At 39.3% G+C, this 20,375-nt stretch overlaps 1 protein-coding gene across 1 annotated transcript in view; it reads right to left on the reverse strand.

Annotated features, from left to right (window-relative positions):
* Positions 1-20,375, reverse strand: part of NYAP2 (neuronal tyrosine-phosphorylated phosphoinositide-3-kinase adaptor 2) — a 129,149-nt gene that overhangs the window by 63,231 nt on the left and 45,543 nt on the right. The window contains exon 2 of the mRNA XM_062006036.1: positions 10,284-10,582. Coding sequence (XP_061862020.1) covers positions 10,284-10,582 — 299 coding nt within the window. The remainder of the gene's footprint in view (positions 1-10,283; positions 10,583-20,375) is intronic.

Genomic DNA, 20,375 nt, shown 5'->3' on the forward strand with positions numbered 1-20,375 from the left:
TTCTTAGGCTGAGAAGCTGCTTGAAGTCCACAGCAGCTGCCCTGCATTCACAAATGAAACCTGGACAGATGTGTGGAATTTCACATTAAATGAGGACAGTCTTTTTCATGTATTCCTTTCTGTGCTCAAAAGCCTCTTTCTACACTGCTGGAGTTCACAAAAGCACTCACGTCACAGTAGCCTTGGTTTTGACTGTGAACAGAAAGGCTCTGATCATAAATTGATTGAAAACTTCACAAAACAAGGCTCTCGTCACTATCTCTATTTTACAAAGGAGCAATCTGGAATATTGAGAGCCAAGTGAAATGTTCAAGGTCATCCAAGCCAGGGGCAGAGTAGAACCTTCACTTACATCCCTGGGAGACAGTTAGTATTATCTATAGAAGTCTCCATTTAGCATAAATCTTACTCACATGCAAGCATGTATTTGTCAGTGCAAATATTTATCCACAACAGCTGAAAAATTTATCTCATCTTTAAGAAAAAGATAACAAATAATTTAGAACCAGAAAATGCCTTTAACTTTCATGAGTTTTTTTGCCAAAAGTCACGTTTAAGAAAATAAACAGGCTAGACATATTATCAAGTTTTTGAACCCATACTAGCGGTGTAGCTTCAAGTTTATGCTTGGTGCACATTTGTATGTTTATTTTTTTGCTTGTGTTGGGGTTTTTTTTGGGTTTTTTTTTCTCTTTTAATCAAAGGGTCACTTACCATCGTATTCACCAAAATCCAAGTAGTAAGAGACTTCCATTGTCATAAGTGAAAACCTAACCCCATTAAAACTTTCACAATGGAAGACTGGTGGCAGTGATCCTAAGCCAGGATTTATAGCCAAGCCATCCTTCACTGTTCTACCAAGAGGAAATGGGAGACAGCTCCCTTTGCAGTCACATATGGAGAGGAAAATGCCAGGAATCTTCTCCATCCTACAAAACACCATTAGGGCCAACAACCCAAAGGTTATACTGCTCTCAGAAAAGAGCTGAGTTTTCCCGGGCATATTTATGCTCAGAGTCCTGTACTTGTGATACTTTTTCTGGTTTACTATTTGCTACTTACTAGGCATAAGAGAAGCTAGAATTACTTAGTCATTACATGCCAGCTGGTTGTGAATTTGAAGGCAGGTTACTGTTTGTGATTATCTCAGGGGAATGATAGAAGCCACAGCAAATATTACACCACTATATCAGAAATAAATATCAAGCTACACCTCTTGATGATGTCAAGTACACCATGCTCCAGCTTTTTACTCTACATATCTAAGCCTGCCTTCATCTTGAATCAGCAGCCACCTGCAAATCACAATGGACTTCAAGGGATGTGGTTCTTGTTTGTGATGCCAGCAATTCAAAGCTATGGCCAGTAAAATCAGCACAAAAGTTTGTGTGTGCTTGTTTTTTTCCCCTTGTGCATCTATGAAAAGCACAGGCTGGTACATTGTGACCTTCAGGCAAGTTGATGGCATTGCAAAAATGAAGCTGTCCTCTGTGGAGCTGTCACTGCTGTGCACATTATCCCAACACAGCCCTGTTTGCACATGTACGGATTGAAAAGCATGAAGTGCCAAACGCAGTTGTAGCATGTCAGGCATATGTTTCTTGATGTCATCCAGCATTAAGCCAAGTGGAAGAGATGAAAGCAGCAAACCAGTGCACCAACCAAGACTGCTATTTTCAAGCAGTCATTAGAAAAAAATTACCAAGGAAACAGAAGATCACCCTGACAGGATCTCACCTGGAGCCAGACTTAAATCTCTTGGGATGTGATTCTGCTAAGCACTGTGTGTTCCCAGTAAAGCCAATGTGAGTACAGGGTGCTTGGCCCTCCCAGTATCAACCTCTTGGCATGAAATGCTTTGAGAGCTCAGCCATGCTTTACTCCATAAGCATTTATCTCTTTCGGTTGTTTAAGAGAAATAGAGTTAGGACAGTTGAGAATATGGTAAGACAAAGAGGTGAAAATCAATGTATGTGCTGTTGAATAAAAAGTGCAGCTGTTTTGTGTGTTTCCCTTTAATTATAAATGAGCTTTGCCAGACATCTCTATTATCACAGAGTAGCTCCAAGAGCAAACAGGGAATTTAGGATTTCAGTATGATCTCTCAAGCCCTTACTCGTTTGTCCTCCATGTCTCTAACAGACAATGCCAAAGACAATATGGAAAACACAGGTGTAGTATGAGTTTTCCAAAATTGTTATTTTTGTAGTTTCACAAGCATTTCATTTTACTGAACAAATTCTGAAGGGCTGTCAAAATAAGGCAAGAAAATTACCTGGACTTCTCCTCCCCTCCTCTCCTGGCCCTGATTTCAGAGCCATTCAGTGATGCAAAATAATGCAAGAATCTAGTGTTTCATAGTATTTCAGCCCACAGGTGGAAATGCTGAGAAGGCCCAGTATACCCCAAGGCATAAACAAAATAAAAAATTAAATATACAGCCACAAACATGACAACTTACTTTTTTTTTCCTAGGAGTATTTCAGGGTTGGCACACACTGACCTGATGATAATGAATGGATTTATTGACAGTGTAACCATCCAGTTGCATAGTGGCTGTCTATTGAGTTTGCAAGTTAACCATGCAATGGACAAGAACACCCACATAATAGCTTTCTTTAGAGGCTCTCTCTTCATTGTTGTCTTTCTATTAAAGATTATTGATTCAGACACCTGAAGAGCACAGATTAAGTACTTCCAGAGCTGGATTGGCTCTGAAAACGGCCTAAGGACTTTCATATGAAGTGAAACTTGTGGTAATACTTTCTCCTAGATCCCAGCTGACTGCATGAGTAAGGGACTCACATTTCCTTGCCATGCTGCTGCATCCAGGGACTACAATAACCCTATAGAGTCAGCAGACCTCAGGATGGCAGCAGCCTGGAGAAAGTCTCCTTTTCAGCATGTCTGCGTTATACCCAATGCTGCTTTGAGGTTCTAGGTGGTTTGCTAATTCCATCACAGAATGGTGTGAATTCACAAGTGCAGTTTGGGCCTGGGGTTGCAACCAGGCTTCTAAACACTCCTGAGCCCTGAAGCCCTGGGGTACACTGTGCAGAAAAGCCCATATGCACAGCAGGAATCACAAGTGCTTAGCAGAGCTTGCTAGCCTCAGCTGGGAACAGGCAGTCTCCTGGACCGGCTGCATTTGCAGTCAATCTGGTAAATCAGCACAGCACTCCCTGAACTCACATTATTAAGGCTTTTCCATTATCAAGAACATCACAGTTTCCATCACCCTTCAGAGCAGAGAGATATCTGTACTGCAGGGGGCTGCACATTTAATTTCGTGCTTTTTTTCAACAGGTGCAGTGTCTCTCAGCAAATGAGTAACATCCTAATGTGAAATGAGAGATGAAGAATATATAAAGCAACTTTGTTAAATTAGAAAGTGAAAACAAAAGACACTAAGTACACAGGATAGACTAGCATTACATAGCTAAAGTACTAACTGCCAAGTCTTGAGAACAATGCACATCCCAAGTGGGTAACTAGATCTTCAAGTATTTTACCACTGCATGGTCTATTCTCTCTTCAATGCTTGCAACTTCCATTAACGTTAATGAGTATGGGTATGTGCCCTGAGGGTATGAACATACTCCCTCTGTGGCTTCAAAACTTGTTTATAAATCCCTCCAAAAATCACATTATGTTCATTGCTTTGCACAGAAAGCTACTGTAGCAGCAATAAGAACTGCTGCTTTCATTCCTTCCTTCCTCATTGCCCTCCTTTATCTGAGGGATCAGAAAACAGATCTGAAAAGATGAGGGGTGGAGGAGGTGCCATGGCCAGAAAACTAACCCAGCTCTAGGGGCTGCAATCTGAAAGCTGACTCTCTGCAGGGGGGAGCAAATTGAAATCTCAGCAAAAGCAAAGACCACCAAACCCCAAACCATTGAAAAATTACTACTGCCCCAAAAGTGAAGCCTTTGAAAAGTCTTTAAGCTGTGAAATGCTAGAGAACAGACTTCATCCTTCCTCCTAGAGTGCTAGTCAGTGGGAACAAGCTGCTTCAGCAACCAAAGGGGCCAAATACAATGCAGAGGGACTGCTGGGCAGAGTCCCACAGCAAAGACAGGCCAGTGCTGCTCTCCTGCCTTTTAACCACTGTGTCAGCATGGAGGCCTCTGAGATGGAAGGCTGAACAAATGGAAAGAAGTGCTGGGTTTCTAGTAGAAACTCTAGTAGAAACTCTACTGCTGCTGAGTACCGTGCCCAACCCTGTGCCAACTGGACACACAAAGCAGTTCTTTGGAGTCACATGTGACAGTTAAGAGCCAACTTAACCTCACACTGAAAACTGGGCATGTGTTTTCTGATGCTGGCTTTGACATCTTCCTCCATCCTTGCCAGCTGCCTTCTGTCTCCCAGTGTGCACACAGTTTCAAGTTAAACTCCCTCAAGCCTTGGAAAAGATACATTACTGTGTACAAAAAATAACAGGTAATGCAATACTGAGATCAAGAATCAGATTAAGGTATGGGGAAGAAAACAGGCATTGCCTCTACACAAGGCTGAGTACCAGCTTGCATTATATTTACATAACTGATGCAAACGTGAGCTGCAGCTTTTCATGGGTCAAAATGCTGTGCTTAAAATACAGAGCAGGCTGTAGGAAAGAGGAAAATGAGCTAAAAGACACAGAGTGCACAACATGCAAGCACTTAGGCCTTGCAGGCACTGTGACACACAGGGGCTCCAGCTAAGCCCCTGGCTGAAGGGTACCTGCCCTGAGAGGATGCCAAAGCTCAAGAGCCAACAGAGTTGGTCCTGCTGCCTCCAGGCAGCTGCCCTCTCCCTGGTCTCAGACCCACACCTGGCATCACAACAGCCCTGCAGCAATGCCAGGCCCTTGCTAAGAAGCGGCACGTTGCAAGAGCCATCTGCATGGATCTTGTGCTCACTGCACAGGGCTCTGCAGGATGCTTCTGCTCAGTCATGACCATCCCAGCCCTCTGTCACTGCTTCTGCTCAGTGGCAGAATGATGCAGCAGCATTTATGTCTCAAAAAAACATCCCTAAAATATTGCACTCTGCTACTTCAGCATTGGTTGTCATGTCTGGCAGAGGCTCAGAAGCAGTAGCATCTTAAACTGTCAGCTGTACCCACCAGAACTCAACCGTCAGTCCCTTTAGACTGTTAGGTCTGAATAGGGTTCATTAGTGATATTTCTTCCTTTAGTAAGCATGGATGAAAAAATGTAGGAATAAGATCTGGCTATGAGGAAGGACATGGTTACTGCAAAGAACATTATTTTAAGGTTCAGGGTAAATACATGATAGGCTAAGGTAGGAAATAAAAAGAAACCAGCACCACTGAAAACCAACAAAAGTGCTAAAACCCTCTAATCCAAATTCAGTTTAATGAGAGTAGCAAAAGTTGAAGTTTACAATGCAGAGCCACCGGTTCAGCTGACAGATAATTAGATTTATGAGAGAGACCAGCTGGACTGCAACCCCAGTTATGGTTACTGTAATTGCTTTTCTCCAGAGGAAAATTCTTGTTACAAGTTGTGCACCTTTAGAGACTGCTGAGCAACAGAGAGGTTCCCACTGCATGGGCTTAGAAGGCAGTGAGAAGGCTATCTTCTTCCACACATGACACTCAGAAGGAAAATATTAAACACATTAAGTGGGTTCAAGAAGTGGGGATTGTGAAGCAATTTCACTTTTCAGACCTAAACTTCCCATGGGCTCTGGCAGGAGCAGAATTTCAACTGTGAATTGCATTTTGAAAATGCCATTCTGAGTTTTAGTTTTCACTTGTAACCACAACTCACATTTTCATGAAACATAAACATTTGTATTTTAAACACATAAATTACATTATGTGTATATATTTATATAAGGTACTTATCATCCCTTTTACTAAACAGAATTTTAACAAAAAGTTAACTTTCAAAATGCAATTCACTTATATCTCTTTATGTTTGCACTGTAGTAAATCTGTAAATCTCTTACGTATGCAGTGATCATATCAAAAGACACTACTTGAGGCTGGTTGCATTCCCCAATTACACTGTTTTATTAATTCCTTTTTCTGTAAGATTTGGAACTGAAAGCACATCAATTCAACAAACTCCTGCATTTTCTCCATAAGAGCCTTCCAGCATGAAAATTAGATAGTGCCTTCCACGCTGAAATGTTATTTAAAATTAGCCTTTCTTCTTTCTCACTTCCAATATGGACCATATCAGGCATAGCTACACTTGTTTGCTGTTCCTACCAGAGTTTGAAACCTCTGCAGAAGGAAAAACAACCCACATTTCTAAAAACGACTTCCTAGAAATCTCTCCCGAAGAAGGAATGCATTGGATGGAAGGCTTTTGGTGGATGCATATGACAGGTAATTATAAGAGTAAAAAAGGAACATTGAAGCATAAGAAGGTACACAAATATGTAGAAACATAGACATCAAATGAAAGTCAAGTTAAGGAGAATGAGGCCTTCAGCCTGGAGAGTGCTCTTTCAAGCAGAGCCAAGGTAGACTGGGTTGAAACACACAAACCAAAATGTTAGCACACTGCTGCAAAATGAGACAGGGTTGATATGTGCCATCTCAACTTAACAGAAGATCTTACACTCCCACAAATTTGGAAGCAAAAACACGTACAGGAAAACTGTACAAAGCTGGGGTGGCTGTTACCGATGCTATTTGTGCTTCAGGAGGAAAAGGTCTTTGAAGCTCGTGACCAAATTTCTTCTGCCACTGACTTCTGCAGTAAAGTCAGACTCATATTCAAAACATAATCTAATGTCATAGTAGTTATGATGATGGGATGGATTCGATATTTTGACTTGATCAGAAAAAAAAATATCCTCAATGTCTACTTTTGTTTGTATAAATGAGAGCCTTACAAAAAAAAAACCCTAGATGTGTAATAAAAATGAGTAGTGAGGCTGTCTCTGGTTGCCTAGGAAATGTAGCAAATTCCTTTCCAAAGTAGCCACAGGGTCAGACAATAGACATTGTAGTCTGAATTATTCTGCATTGCCATAAAAAAAAATAAATTATCTGAGAACAATTTTATGACAACTCTTTTGTGGAGATTCCACAATAGCTGATGGAAAAACAATGGGCTTTTTCATCATTGTTTTCCATAGTTCCTGGAAAAAGCTGTAGCCATTCAGCCTGCAAATATCACAAGTACACACAAATGTGTGAGATGCATATACAAGTATTTGGGTACAATATGGCCAACAGTGACTGAAAGTTAAGTCTGAATGTTCTTGGACTTGAGCTTCAAAAGTCCTCCCAAGGAAAACATGAATATTGAATCCTATGGACTATGTCACCTGAAATTGGAAAGGCACAGGTTTATAATTTCTTGAATTCAGAGATTGTTACTATATATTAAAAAAATTACCCACTTGCACATGGGAAACAGACTGGTAGAATCAGAGCTTCACAGATTCCTTTGAGCTAGGTAGAATTTTAGGCACTAAGTTTGATGGAAATTAATTGTAGAGCAGCAGTAATAATCTCATATTCTGGGAAAAAGCTGGGTTAATACTTCTATGAAATCAATACTGCAAATAATGAGCTTTGACTTTCATCTGGTTTTACACACCTCTAGATGTCCTCATCAATGCATGACCCTAGTTTTTATATAAACATTTCTATGCTAGCCAGATGATGATTATGGGAATTCTTTCATCAGAACAAACATGTTCTTTTGGAGTGTAAAGCCTCTCCTGATGACAGCAAAGCATTTTAAAAATCCAGCCTGTTCATCCAAATACTATACTGTACTACCCTTGAGTATATCTCAGACTTTAAAAATTGACTGCTTGTTTCAAAAAATCCCCTACAATCTGATCTACTTATGTATCAAACTCTTTAGTGAAACCCCTATAAGTCTGGCACATATAAAACCAGACACATACAAACCAGATATATTCTGAATGCATGAAAGAAACGTATGGTTAAAGGGTTCTGTCCATTCAAATGTTAAGGAATTTCTTCATGATAGTCAAAAAGTGCCCATTGCTGCTCTACATATAAATCAGCAGAATTAATATCATACAAGTCTATATTCCATGAAGGCATTTTGTGACACTAAAAGGTAACTTTAGGTACTACCATTTAGGCTAGGGATGGAGTATTACTCATTCACCAGTTCTTTCCAGATAACTTGTCATAAATATTCATCTCTTGATTATAATATGGAAACAAAGGCACTCTGTAATACTTAATAGTATGATGTAGTAGTTCCTTCATCACATAGATTATCCAAAATGGATACTGCTACAATATCACACGTCGCACTCATAACCATCATGTGATGGGGCAGATCAAGCTCAACCTACATGGTGTAGGATGAGGAAAAGTGGTACTTGACCTTGGAAACAGACCTCAGTCAATGTCCAACTTTGAAATCTGTCATGATGAAATCTGTCACAAAGGACGAGACTACATGTAATGATTTTAGTGTCAAATATCAGATGGTTGGAGGACATGAGGGAAAGGAAGAAAAATTTTCAGTACCCTCCATAATAATAATGCTGAAGAAGTTTTATGAGGACAGACTGCTTAAGAGATCTGTCATAACTTCTGTGAGACTGCTAAAATACTTGGATCTATTTCAGTTATCGCTTCCATTATTATTGCTACTTTACAGCTGCCAAAGTCTCTTGCATCTCGTTAAATGAGGAAAAGGGCTGGGGGACAGACCTCGTTCCTAGTCATCCTAGAGATAATAGCAAGGTCAGTCATACCAGAGAGCACAATACACCACGTGACTCAATGCACACTTGCAGGAATACTCATTAGACAAGTTAGAAAACAGAGCCTATTTCACTGCTCTGTCTGCAAAAAAAAAAAATCTTCATTTAACCTTGGTTATTCTGGTTAGTCTGAAAGAAACGGTGATCACCTGTTTTACAGAATTACAGAAATATTTTTTTAAGTAATATTTCTTAAAAGAACTTATGAGTAACTTACGAGCTCTTGCCTTTCACCTCAGAGTATATCTGACTGAGAAGCTTGTGCCATGCATTCTCTTTTTGTATTAAATTAAAGACTTGAAAGACCTTCTGGTATGAGATTTTCAATCTATGGCACAAATCTGAATAGTTTCTATGTAGGCTTCAGTCCAGTAAAATTGTGGTAAACTGCATTTATTAAGGGAAGTTATTTAATGCTTGGATTTGTCATTTAGTTGGTTCAGTGGAGTTGATGTAAACAGTGTAGAGGAAAAGCTATGGAAGTAATAGTAAAAGTAATTTGCAAAATAGCCACCAACAACAGCATAAATAAACCTACAGTTTTATTCAATGCTTGTGTTCAACCTCACAGACATACATGCCACCAGCAGAAGTGCACATTCCTTTACTTCTTTTGTTATCACTGGTGACTTTTAAAAATCAGATTTGCTTAAAAGGGGTTATAGCATAAACATTCTGGCCACAACAAGCAAAAGAGATACACTCTAAGAGCACAACATAATGCATGGAATGTCAAACCTGATATGCAACACAGCAGTGGGAAAGACCAGCACTGATCAGAACAATTTGTCCCTGAGGGGTCCTTCTTAGGGTTCCTGCTGTGAAACAGAGTCATCCTTATTCCTCCTAGCAGGGAGTACAGCTGGTCCTACTGCTGCACAAAATAAACTTCCAGCATGGAAAAAGGGAAGTAGAAGATCCCTATAGTGTTAGCTCATCTTTAGTTGTTCAGAACAAGGAAGCAATATCTTAACTCAAACATTTGTTTATTATCTTCTAAATGCTCCATTAGCTGAAATGTAACAGGGAAAAACGGGAAGAAAAAATGTAGACTCATGTAAACAGAAGCTTTGGGCAATGCAATAGATCATTTTGGGGACAATTTTTACCATTAGGTGATATTTCCTTGCTGTAGAGTCTCAGGGCCATGAAGTATTCTTTTAAAAAATTCCTGTCCTTCCCTCTGTTGAGGAGGACCCTTTCCAAACACAGTGCCAGTGATACGGTGAGTGCTCTGTAGAAGTGGCATGCAGATAACATTGTCCTACATGCCATCTGATTGCAATGTCTTTTTCAGTTCATTTTGAACAATTTCAACTCATTCCCCCGTATATAACCAGGTCATGTAAGTGGAAGAGTTCTGTGAGAAATATCAAATGTTATCAATCACCATTGGTCCAAAATTTAGAGCACAGTGATCTAGGATATCTGTGCTGGTCCTGTTAGGCAGATGGGGAAACATACAGGTATTTCTTAAACAGAAGACTATCAACTGCATAATCTTTACACTGGGTCATCCTAAAACGTTTTTTTTGTGAAGAGTTATAGCATTTACCTTCAGTCCTGTCTGGTAGTTTCCCACTTTTACTTGTTGTTCCCGTGTTGACTGTTTCAGATGAGGTGCTCAGTTTGGTGTTGGGGTCTCGCTTAGGTTTTGGAGGTGGCTGCTTACGTGAGCTGCTACTTTCGTCATCAGTTCCTCCAACAGAATGAAGAGACTGGGATCTCACGGTAAAGCCACTGGAGCAAGGATGTGGCAGTCTGTCCTGAGGAGCAGGCATTGTCATAAATCCCATGCGGAAATGTTTCCCCACGTAGCTTCCTTCATTTCCTCTCACTACTTCTCCACCTATGCTGTAAGACAAAAGATACATATACATAAATGATTCACCTTTGCTTGAACTGTACCTGGACCCAGGGTCTCAGTTCTACATGTGATGAGCAGACTGTACTTTTGAATTTGGAAACAAGCAATGCTCTTTTCTTCAAACAAGACGACTACTATAATAGTCTATTTTTTCAGCATAAGTTGCCAGCAACTAAAATATACAGTGCTATGCACTCACTCAAAATTTTATAAGAAGAAATTGAGAAAAGCTTTTGTTCAGGTTTCATAGCATTGTGAATAGAAATTGTCCATAGAACAAATTTCAGACACTAGAAGTTAGAACTGAGTTTTCAGGAAGACAAGAGACTGTCAGTAGAGCAAAGAAGACTGCTTTAGAAATGCAACACCGTGTATCGATCCACACTCTCTCACATGTACCTTGAGAAACAAGGCTCCTGGGGTCCAATCAATCATTTTCCTTCAGATTATAGAATGGTAATAAAAAAAATGCTGTAAAAATTACTTGGATATAGGAAACTAAACATGGACATCTTATCCACATGAAGCTGCAAAACGAGCAGCATGAGACTTGTAAGATATAAGTGCAGAAGACGAAAAGGCAATGGGCTGTGGGACACCAAAAAGAAATAACCTCCAACCACTCAGAAGCACAGGTATAGAAGAAGGAAAGCTTAATTGAAACAGGTACTGTCATACCAAGTACTACACTGTACTGAGGATGGCAGGACTGAGAAGCTGACATTATTCCTGCTATACTTACGCATGCTATCAGTTCTGAAAAACAGTTCCTACCCATGATTACACTGTAAACCTACAGCATGCTTCAATTAAGGCAATTCAAAGACTATGAAAAGAAACAATACCACACACAGGTCAACATGGGCCTGTTTGCAAGAAGGTTTGAAATGCTACCACTGTGGTAATGTAGAAATATCAGAATGATAACTAATTACCCCCTCTTTCCTCTTCAAAAAGTGAAGCTTTAAGTAGCGTGTCTGCTCCTCTGTTAAGTTTCCTATTTGCTTGGTGCTGGAACACACTGCCTTCTTTAAAAGACAAGAACATTCATGTGAATGGTTTATGTGAAGAGTAAGGTCACTTCATTCCATGATACTGTTCCCATCTTCACTATGGATGATACACAGCCTGTATCTAATTGTCTTAAAAAGATCAGATTGGCATCATGTAACACACAACTTTATGCATGATAAAGCAGAGTCTTTTTTTGCTTACTATTTTCCTTGTATTTTCATTTATTTTCCACTAGTGGAGAGGTCCACTTACCAAACTGGTAACAATTGGACAGGTCTAACTGAACATCTGCCACCCTCCAAGGGCAGTGACATCTACCCTCACCTGTACACACACGCCATGCATATGCACACACAGATCCATGTTCAAAACCAAGTTATTACCAAATCCTAATTGGCATCAATTCCAGAGAGATTTGCAGCCAGAAAGATCAAAAGGTAGAACTCATTCATTTGAAGATTAATAAAAAACCTGTAGCTAATTTAAATGATTAACCATGCCTCTACTAATCTTTCAGAAATTTTCCTGAAAATAATATAATCCTCTGATGTTGGTCTACAAAAAGGGCCTGTCACATTATTTAGAGATTACTATCCAAACATGCTGAAGGAAGCAGGTGGGGAGTCTTCTGCCTTCCTTAAGTCCATTGGGTAAATCATGTTTAGCAAACAAAAATTCAGTTTGCCATTTCTCTGACATTTAAATTGCTATCAGGTTCTGTTATTTAATTAGTGCGTTTATTTCACTGCTGCATGGAGGCATTTAAACCACAAACTATAGGGCAGATTCTGTTCTGGATGGACTTGCACAAATTCCACTGCGGTGATGGATTTCACCTTTTTCATAACAATACACAGAACTATGTTTATATGGAGTGTAATCATTCTATGAGTCTACGGTTTTTGCCAAACTGCTGCACCCTGTATGCTAGAAATTAAAGCTTTCACAATGTAAGTCCACTGTCTAAATGCACTATCTTATAAAACAATTAAATCATGTCCTCTCTTTTTCCTTCCCTTCCCATAATTTTTCCATTCTTTACTGAGTCACAGATTCAGTAAATCACTGATTCACCCATCTCACCTGCTTCCTATGCATAGTTTAGAATAAGCAGCCTACAGCCAGGGCAGAGAGGTAGCATGCTGAAGTTCCATTTGGATTTGTATAATGAAGCTTTGCAATGCAGTGCTGCTGATGGTACATCATGAAATCAGGCAGAATTCAAGGATGTATTTATTTACTCCTCAGGCTTGCAACCACAGGAGTTGTCTGGGACTGATACATGTCCCACTACAGCACAATACACCAAGAAAGATTTACATGCACCTTGCTGCATGAATGACTAGAGAGACAGTGAGGGAAAAAAATTGTGTAGATCTCAACTCCATTATTTCTGACAGGAGAGAGCCTGTGCTCCTCATTGTACTCATAATGAGTTCTATGTCATTTCAAAACTGTATTATGTGAGTTGCTCTATGTATTACACAGTTTATTAATATATATGGAAATACAGATTTGGATTAATCCTCTGGGAAGTTTCAATTTCAACTTAGCCAGGTTCAACTGCTTCTCTGACAAAGAATTATGTACAGTGGTCAAATAATCGTTAAAAACCTAAGACATTCGTCTACAAAGAGAGACATGAATTATGTAATAACCAAATTAATCATGTGATCACTCACGTTACACACTTACAGTAAAGCTGACTTTGTGCTGAAAATGCACTTCAGCATTTTTCTTGGTCTTGGGACTGATGCTGCAGTGGATGGAAAAAAGGGAGGGCAGTGAGGTTGACTCCAGAGATTTTTAAAAATTGTTCTGAAGGAGCTCTCCTTTCAAAAACATTTTATTACAGGGCTCTTCCAAAGCGTACCTAACAAGTCCGACATAGACCATCAAGTGCTGCCAGATGACACACTCCCTACTCGGCTGTGCTGGAAGGTAAGTGAGCTTCCCATCCCACTCACTCTTCCACAACATACTGGAACTGAATCTTTACAACAAATGACTGCATCTGCCTTATATTGGTAATAGTGAATTTCAACTTCCATTTCTAAAACGGACACAAGTGCTTGAACTGATGGATCTGATGAGCCTTGTTAAACACCTTCAATACAGGTGTTATCTGTCAAGCTGAGATTTCTGAGGTCAAAATTGGGATAGCATAAAGCCACACTGACCTTGCTGTTCCTACCTGCAGCATCAGCCTGCCTGCACATAAGCTGTAATCATTGCAGTCCTGGACACATTAAAGCTCAGCTTATTTTGCTCTGCTTGCTCCACTCTATCAAGTAGCCACTGGAGCACTGACTAAACTGCAGCACAGAATAACTAAAATGTTTACTTTTGTGAAGAGCAAAGTCTTTTATGTTATCCATTTTGTTACCCATCATAAGAGAGCAAGTTATAGAGGTAGGCTAAACAATAAAAATGAACACAGAAAATTCTCTAAGTGGACAGAGCACAGCCAAGGTTATTTCTACCTTGCTTTGCCATGAGTCATAACATCCCTATTGACTAGGAATATAGTTTCAAGTTAAATTAGGAAACTAAGAGCTCTTCATCACATTACTGAAAAATGCATGGCAAAGAAGATTATCAACAGACTGCCTGCCTGAGTAGGTGTGGTCTTTTTAATTTGCATTGTTCCTAATTAGCATTGCAAATAACAATTTTAATTTGCTGTGAAGTTTCATTACCTGGTCCAGACAGAAGTTGAACAAATTCCTTGAAAAGAAATTGATAGTTGTGTGATAACTTTTGGTTTATTTAGTGTTATTGCTAACATAGGACAAAGAGGAATGTACTCTGTTGATGATGTGGCAGTTTTGAAGGTATTTTGCCACTTGTTGCTGTGATACACTCCAGTCTGGAACCACGGCAGGTCACTGCACTTCTCTGAGTGTTGAAACTCCAGACAATCAAGAGAAGCCATTTCAATAGCAGCTGCTCAATCCCCTTGTGCTGGAGGAAGACTCAGTCACAGACACTGGCTTGCTAGCTAGCAGGAACTGAGCTGGGAGTTTATGCAGGCTACGCTGCAGGAGTGGGGAGGAAGGACTATGAATTATAGGGCAAACAACCTACATGAGTAGCCAGGTCTCTTCTCTCTGTGGAGCTGCAAACCCACGCAGTCCTACCCCCTATGACACACATGTAAGTCATCAGGGAAGCCTTCTGAGTCGGAGGCTGAAGAAAAGAGAAGTCAGAAAAAATCAGCCATGATGACATAGGAAGACTTTTCTAAGTTCATCACAAAAATTACTTAGCAGCAGCAAAACTACAAAAGGAATAAAATATTTAACTCAAGGACTGTATATGAGTTGGCTTCACTGAGCAAACAGCAGTTCATCCCTTAGTGCACTTATCTTTTTTGTGTTAAGAGAATAGCTACTGTTATTTTAACTTCTTCCTTAGTCTTATAGCAAGTAACATTCAGCTCCTCTGCTCATATCAAATGTTCTGAGTATAAAGGGTTGAAATGGCTTTGAAATGTCTATTTCCCATCAGAATAAATTATACACACATATACGAAGAATGACACATTTTACTTTGTATCTGAGAAGCACTTTCAAGATTAGCATAAATTATATTTGTAAATTAGAGGTTGGATGCCAAAAACCAGAAGATATACTATTTTTATCCCCCTAAACAAGATTTCAGCAGACCATGAAATGTAATACCAAAGAAAGAAATACAGGATCACAATCATGGATTCAGGAACTGCACTCTAAGTATGGTTTCACACAAATCTACACCATTTTTATTATAGAAATTAAACATGCAAACAAATTACACACTTTTTTCTATTTTTCTTAAATCACACTTCAGAGGTCCCCCTCCTTATTCCCAAGGAATATACACACACAATTTTTTCTGCATTACTTTTACGAAAGACTCCAAATTATTCACAACGATCTTACAGCAAGATCCAGAGTATATTACTACCATCCTTTTAGATACAGGCTGAAGTGTAAATGAATCATGACAAAGGTCAAATTTAGAGTCATTTTCTGCACCTGGAGTACTACCTAAAGTGAGCAACTGACATGCTGGTGCACATCAAACATCTTACCTCTGCCATATGCCTCTGTTTTTGAGGTAGGAGATCTGGAGCTGCTTAAGTCAGGTCTCTCAGGACATAGAATACATTAGTGCTATAAAATAAAATTTATTCTTTTATCATACCTATCAAACTCACAGGCCCAGGGTTTGACACTGCAAACACGCAATAACCTGACACTCCCTCTTTGTGTACCTGCATAATCACACTGGAATAACTTGGAAGCCTTGGAGAAATTGTTTGTGAATCTGCTCCAAGCAATACCACCTGCATCAGCGCACCCATCTTGTCTGACACTAGGTTATTTCTAGGAAATGCCACCTGTACATGTTACAGACCCTTAACAGCACTCCATGCTGCTCTTAGGAGGCTGGCTCCTGCCATCGACGACAGGACTGAATCCTGCCTGCAGAAAATTCTCCACATCAAACTGAACCACCACAAGTCCCTGGTAAGCAACCAGAAGACAGCTCTAATTCCTATGTAATGCACAGTGGATGACAAAAGCAACACTAACCAAGAACGTCCACAGCAGGTTTTCCATAAGATAGCAGAGGATCTAATTTCAGATTATTGTTATTATGCTCTACAGTCAACTATTTTTACAATGAAAAAGGTTGAAAATATGCCAGCAATAGTTTGAGCTTTGGAAGAAAAAAATCAAAATCAAAACACTTTATAAGGAATATCAATAAATAAAAGCTATAAATAAATAAAAGGTAGACAACTTGGAAAGGAGTAGCTGAGGAATAAGGATATTACTGATCCATAGAGAGCTTAACAAAACCATTTCATCTGTTTGTGAGCATACTGCTTATTTCCACTGGCATTTCTTCAATCCTTAGTAGGCTTCCTCTTAAACCAGGGACTAACAATGAGTATGTTGGCCTGAAGATCCACAATGGCCTTGTGTTTCTTTTTTCAGAGGTTCAACACTTGCTACTGTCTCTGGGACACAGGGTCTCCAGTGCTGCAGCCTCGGGTACAACTGGTGACTAACTGGTGCGTATGGAAAGGTTTGTAAGCTATGAATACAGAGGATACTTGACAGGCAGGAGTGAAAAGCATTCTGCTTTTATGTGACTACAGATAATTTTGCATGGGAAACGCACAGCTAAAAGCTGGTAAATGAAAGCTCATATGTTCAGAGTCACCTAGAATTAGACATCAACCATATGCAATGTTTAAACTGAGTGCAAATGCATGTTCATGTTAATGGAGTGGAGCTTTGCATCCTGTCAAAAACGGGTGGAGCTAAAACAAGACTGTGTTTTTGCCACATTCAGTGGAAAACCACATGGCGCAGACTCCACTCTGCCTGAGCAGCTGTGGCCAAGTAAACATTTCAATGAGATTTGGGAATAAATTAACATATAAAATATTTTTTGTGAATTTTTGTAATAAAAATGTTTCTTTGGGTTTGAGTCAAAGAGTTGCAATAGAAGGAAAGTCTGTAAAAAGTAAAAGAGCCTTTTCGTGGATCAGACACTGGGAAAAGTTGAAAACTGGACAAATGAATGAAATGTGCTGACACTCTAAGAAAGGCAATTGTAAACCAAGGGCACTGTGCCTGCCAGCACATTACACTGTGTCTAACCTTTCCAGATTTAGGCTTATTTCAAACAGTGACTGTACAAATGCTCTTCAGAGTCCCTCAAGCAAACATGACTCTCCTTTTAAAATCCAAGTTTAAATACAAGGAAATTAAAGTTTTAAATAAATGTTTCCTATGGTCTCCAGCCTCAAAGAGAAAGGGGTTTGATTCTAACCTGGCATTGAACTGCAAGAAGGTTTTGTTTGAAGTAAAAACCCTCACAAATTTCATTTCAGCAAAGCTTACAGATTTTTGTTGTTATTTGGCTAAACGACCTGAAACTCCAGTTATTCACATAATATTTCTGATACTATTGTCATTCGTAACTCATAGTTTAAAATATACTCCCCAGGCTGACTCCTGTCTCTGCTTTCTTTCATAAACAGCATGTGAGCAGGTAAGGAAAGGGGAGTCACTGCCCGGTGTACAGAGCTTGAGAGGAGGTCTCGGTAGCACAGTCACTGTAGGGATGTGACAGGAATGCAGGCTCCACTGAAGGGACAGTTCTATGCAAATCCTTGCTTTTTGAGAGCTCACCACTCCAGGTCTGTTATGCTCATATTAGGTAATTTTGCTTCCAGACATGTTAGCACACAGCAAAACTCAGAGATTCTCTTGAACAAATACATATCCAAATATTCCAGGCACAATTTTCGGTACTCCTTTCATAGGTATTCAGGGTCAGTTTTTAGTAACTAAAAGAGCATCTGCACATGACCAATTTAAATGTAACTGCACCTGTTTTAATCTACTTTTTTTTAAAAATGTTTTTCTTTCAGGGGAATGCAGTGCAAATTCCTAAAAAACATCTCAAGGTTTGCTTATTTCCCTCACAATGTTTCTGTGCACTGAACTGACCTTCACACAGGAAACAAAAGCCACTTAAACTTACTGCAACTTACCCCACACTTACTACATAAATGCTATGTTACTTACATCACTTTACAGTCACAGTGCTGGAAATCATAGAAGTCTTCACCAGAAAATCAGGTTTTTCACTGGAACAGCCCACCAGAATGCATTGCCTTGATTTACTAATCTTGTGCTATTAAGAATACATATCATCATCTGCCTGTTATTTCTAATTTCTGGAGAGAAGGTTTCAGCTCACTTGTCAGTGACCACTTTGTGATTTGACTGGACAGCACAAAAATTTGTCCATGCCTTGCAAAATGAAATGAATGAAGGCTCCAAAAAAATAAATGAAACATTTCACAGGTGATATAAACCCAGAAAACAGGAAAGGGAATCACTCCACAGAGATGTACATTGGTCTCCTTCTTCCCTGGGCAGTCTCAATCTGGTAAAAAGACCAATATGCAAATCTGTACATCAGTATTGACAGTGTCAAAACTTGGAGAGGCTTGTTCACTAAGACACAAAGACACTTTGAAAATCTCTCTGCTCATATCATTTTTTTATCCATAGCAAAGTGACCATTATTGCCACAACAGAATATTAGTATGCTTCACATCTAAATTTAGAAATAATAATATAAAACATTCTTTCACTGTCTTGATGGATGTCAGTTTCTTGGCCAGGGCTGTCAGAAGCTGGTTATTTGTTCAGAGAAATAGATTTTAAAAGACATTCTATTTTCAGAAACATAATTGATTTAATATTGTATGTCAGAGTATGCGAAAGGCAAGTGTAATGGCCATATAGATGGTTAAGACTTGGTGATTTCAGTCAGGACACTGAAAGAGGCTAGCTAGCAAAAGGATAGGTTGTCCTATGCATGCATGAACCCTGAACCAATTCCACACTTAGGTCTTCCAATGCAATCATTGCATGTCCATGCACTCCCTTTTGAAATTTAAGTGAATAATTCAAATACAAAGTACAGAAATTCTTTTTTCCTCTTTATCCATGTGCAGAGCTGACTCAAGTAACTCCAGCAGACTACTAAAAGATCTCAAACTACATGGGAATCGAACAGCAGACAAAGCCAGGTATAATAAAATATGCCAATAAATTACCAAAGCTGCCAAAAATCAATGCACACTGATTTTCATCACTCCCAGAATTACTTTTGTACATGAGGATATTCAGCTAATTATTATTTAGCTATGTTGTCTGGTTTTTTTTTTTTTTCTTGTAGGGGTAGCTTTTTAACAAACAGTTGAGCAAAAACTATGTCCAACAAGCTCTGACAATGAAGAAAGGTAGTACTTAGACGTTTCTTTAGTGATGTACATTGGCCAAAGAATTGTTACTATAGCCTATGAAGATGTACTGAAATTATATTTTGCTAAAGCAACAGTAAGTATGTTTTTCAAGTTGTGAAAATCTGTGTGAGATTTTTTTAGGAATTTAAACATTAAAAGAAAAAGCAAACACCCTTGTAACCTGCACTCAAGGATATAATGGTAAATTAAATGAGGAACTTACTGGTTTAGTTCCCTGCATGGTAAGTGATCAGCTTAGTGTTGTTCATACTAAAAGTGTGTAAACTCCCTTTATTTGTCCAGTAACACTTTGGAGCTGGCACTGATTGAGTGGCATGTTGGAAGTATGTGAGTTTGCAGGAAATCATGCTTTCTGTGCACTGAAATGATGTGGCTGTGGCAAGTGGTGTTACACGAAGTCCGAACCCCATGTTATAAAAAGATGACAAATCAAATTTGCTGTGTGGCTGCTTTTCTTTGCATTAAGGGTTACTATTATAATCTGCTGATAGTAAATTTTAGTGTATGGACATTTCTAGTCACTTAAGCCCCTTTGAAAATTCTTCTATCTAGAAACCATAGCCGTGATACAACATGAACTGTTTTTCCATCTCCCAATGTTACATTGCAGGAATCAGTCTACTTTTAAGTAACTTGAGTCAGCAAGGGGATCAGGGACATGCATGTATGCAACAAGAACTGCAACTCAAATCAGTTGGTTTGCAGACTAAGCTACTAAGCTCTACCTGTTGTCTGTAGGAAGAGCAATTCAACTCTGTTCTTTAAAAAAAACACCACCACAAGAAAATACTGTTGTTCTCTGCTCCAGAATATGTGCTGCCCCTTTCCCTTCCCTGCTATCCAGTATCCACACAGAAGCCTGCTGCTCTGGGTTCACTGCACTGGCTACCCCAGGATTTCAAATTTGGTAATACTAAACA

The sequence above is a fragment of the Colius striatus genome, chromosome 12, assembly GCF_028858725.1.
Source record: "Colius striatus isolate bColStr4 chromosome 12, bColStr4.1.hap1, whole genome shotgun sequence".
NCBI classification, from domain to species: Eukaryota; Metazoa; Chordata; class Aves; order Coliiformes; family Coliidae; genus Colius; species Colius striatus.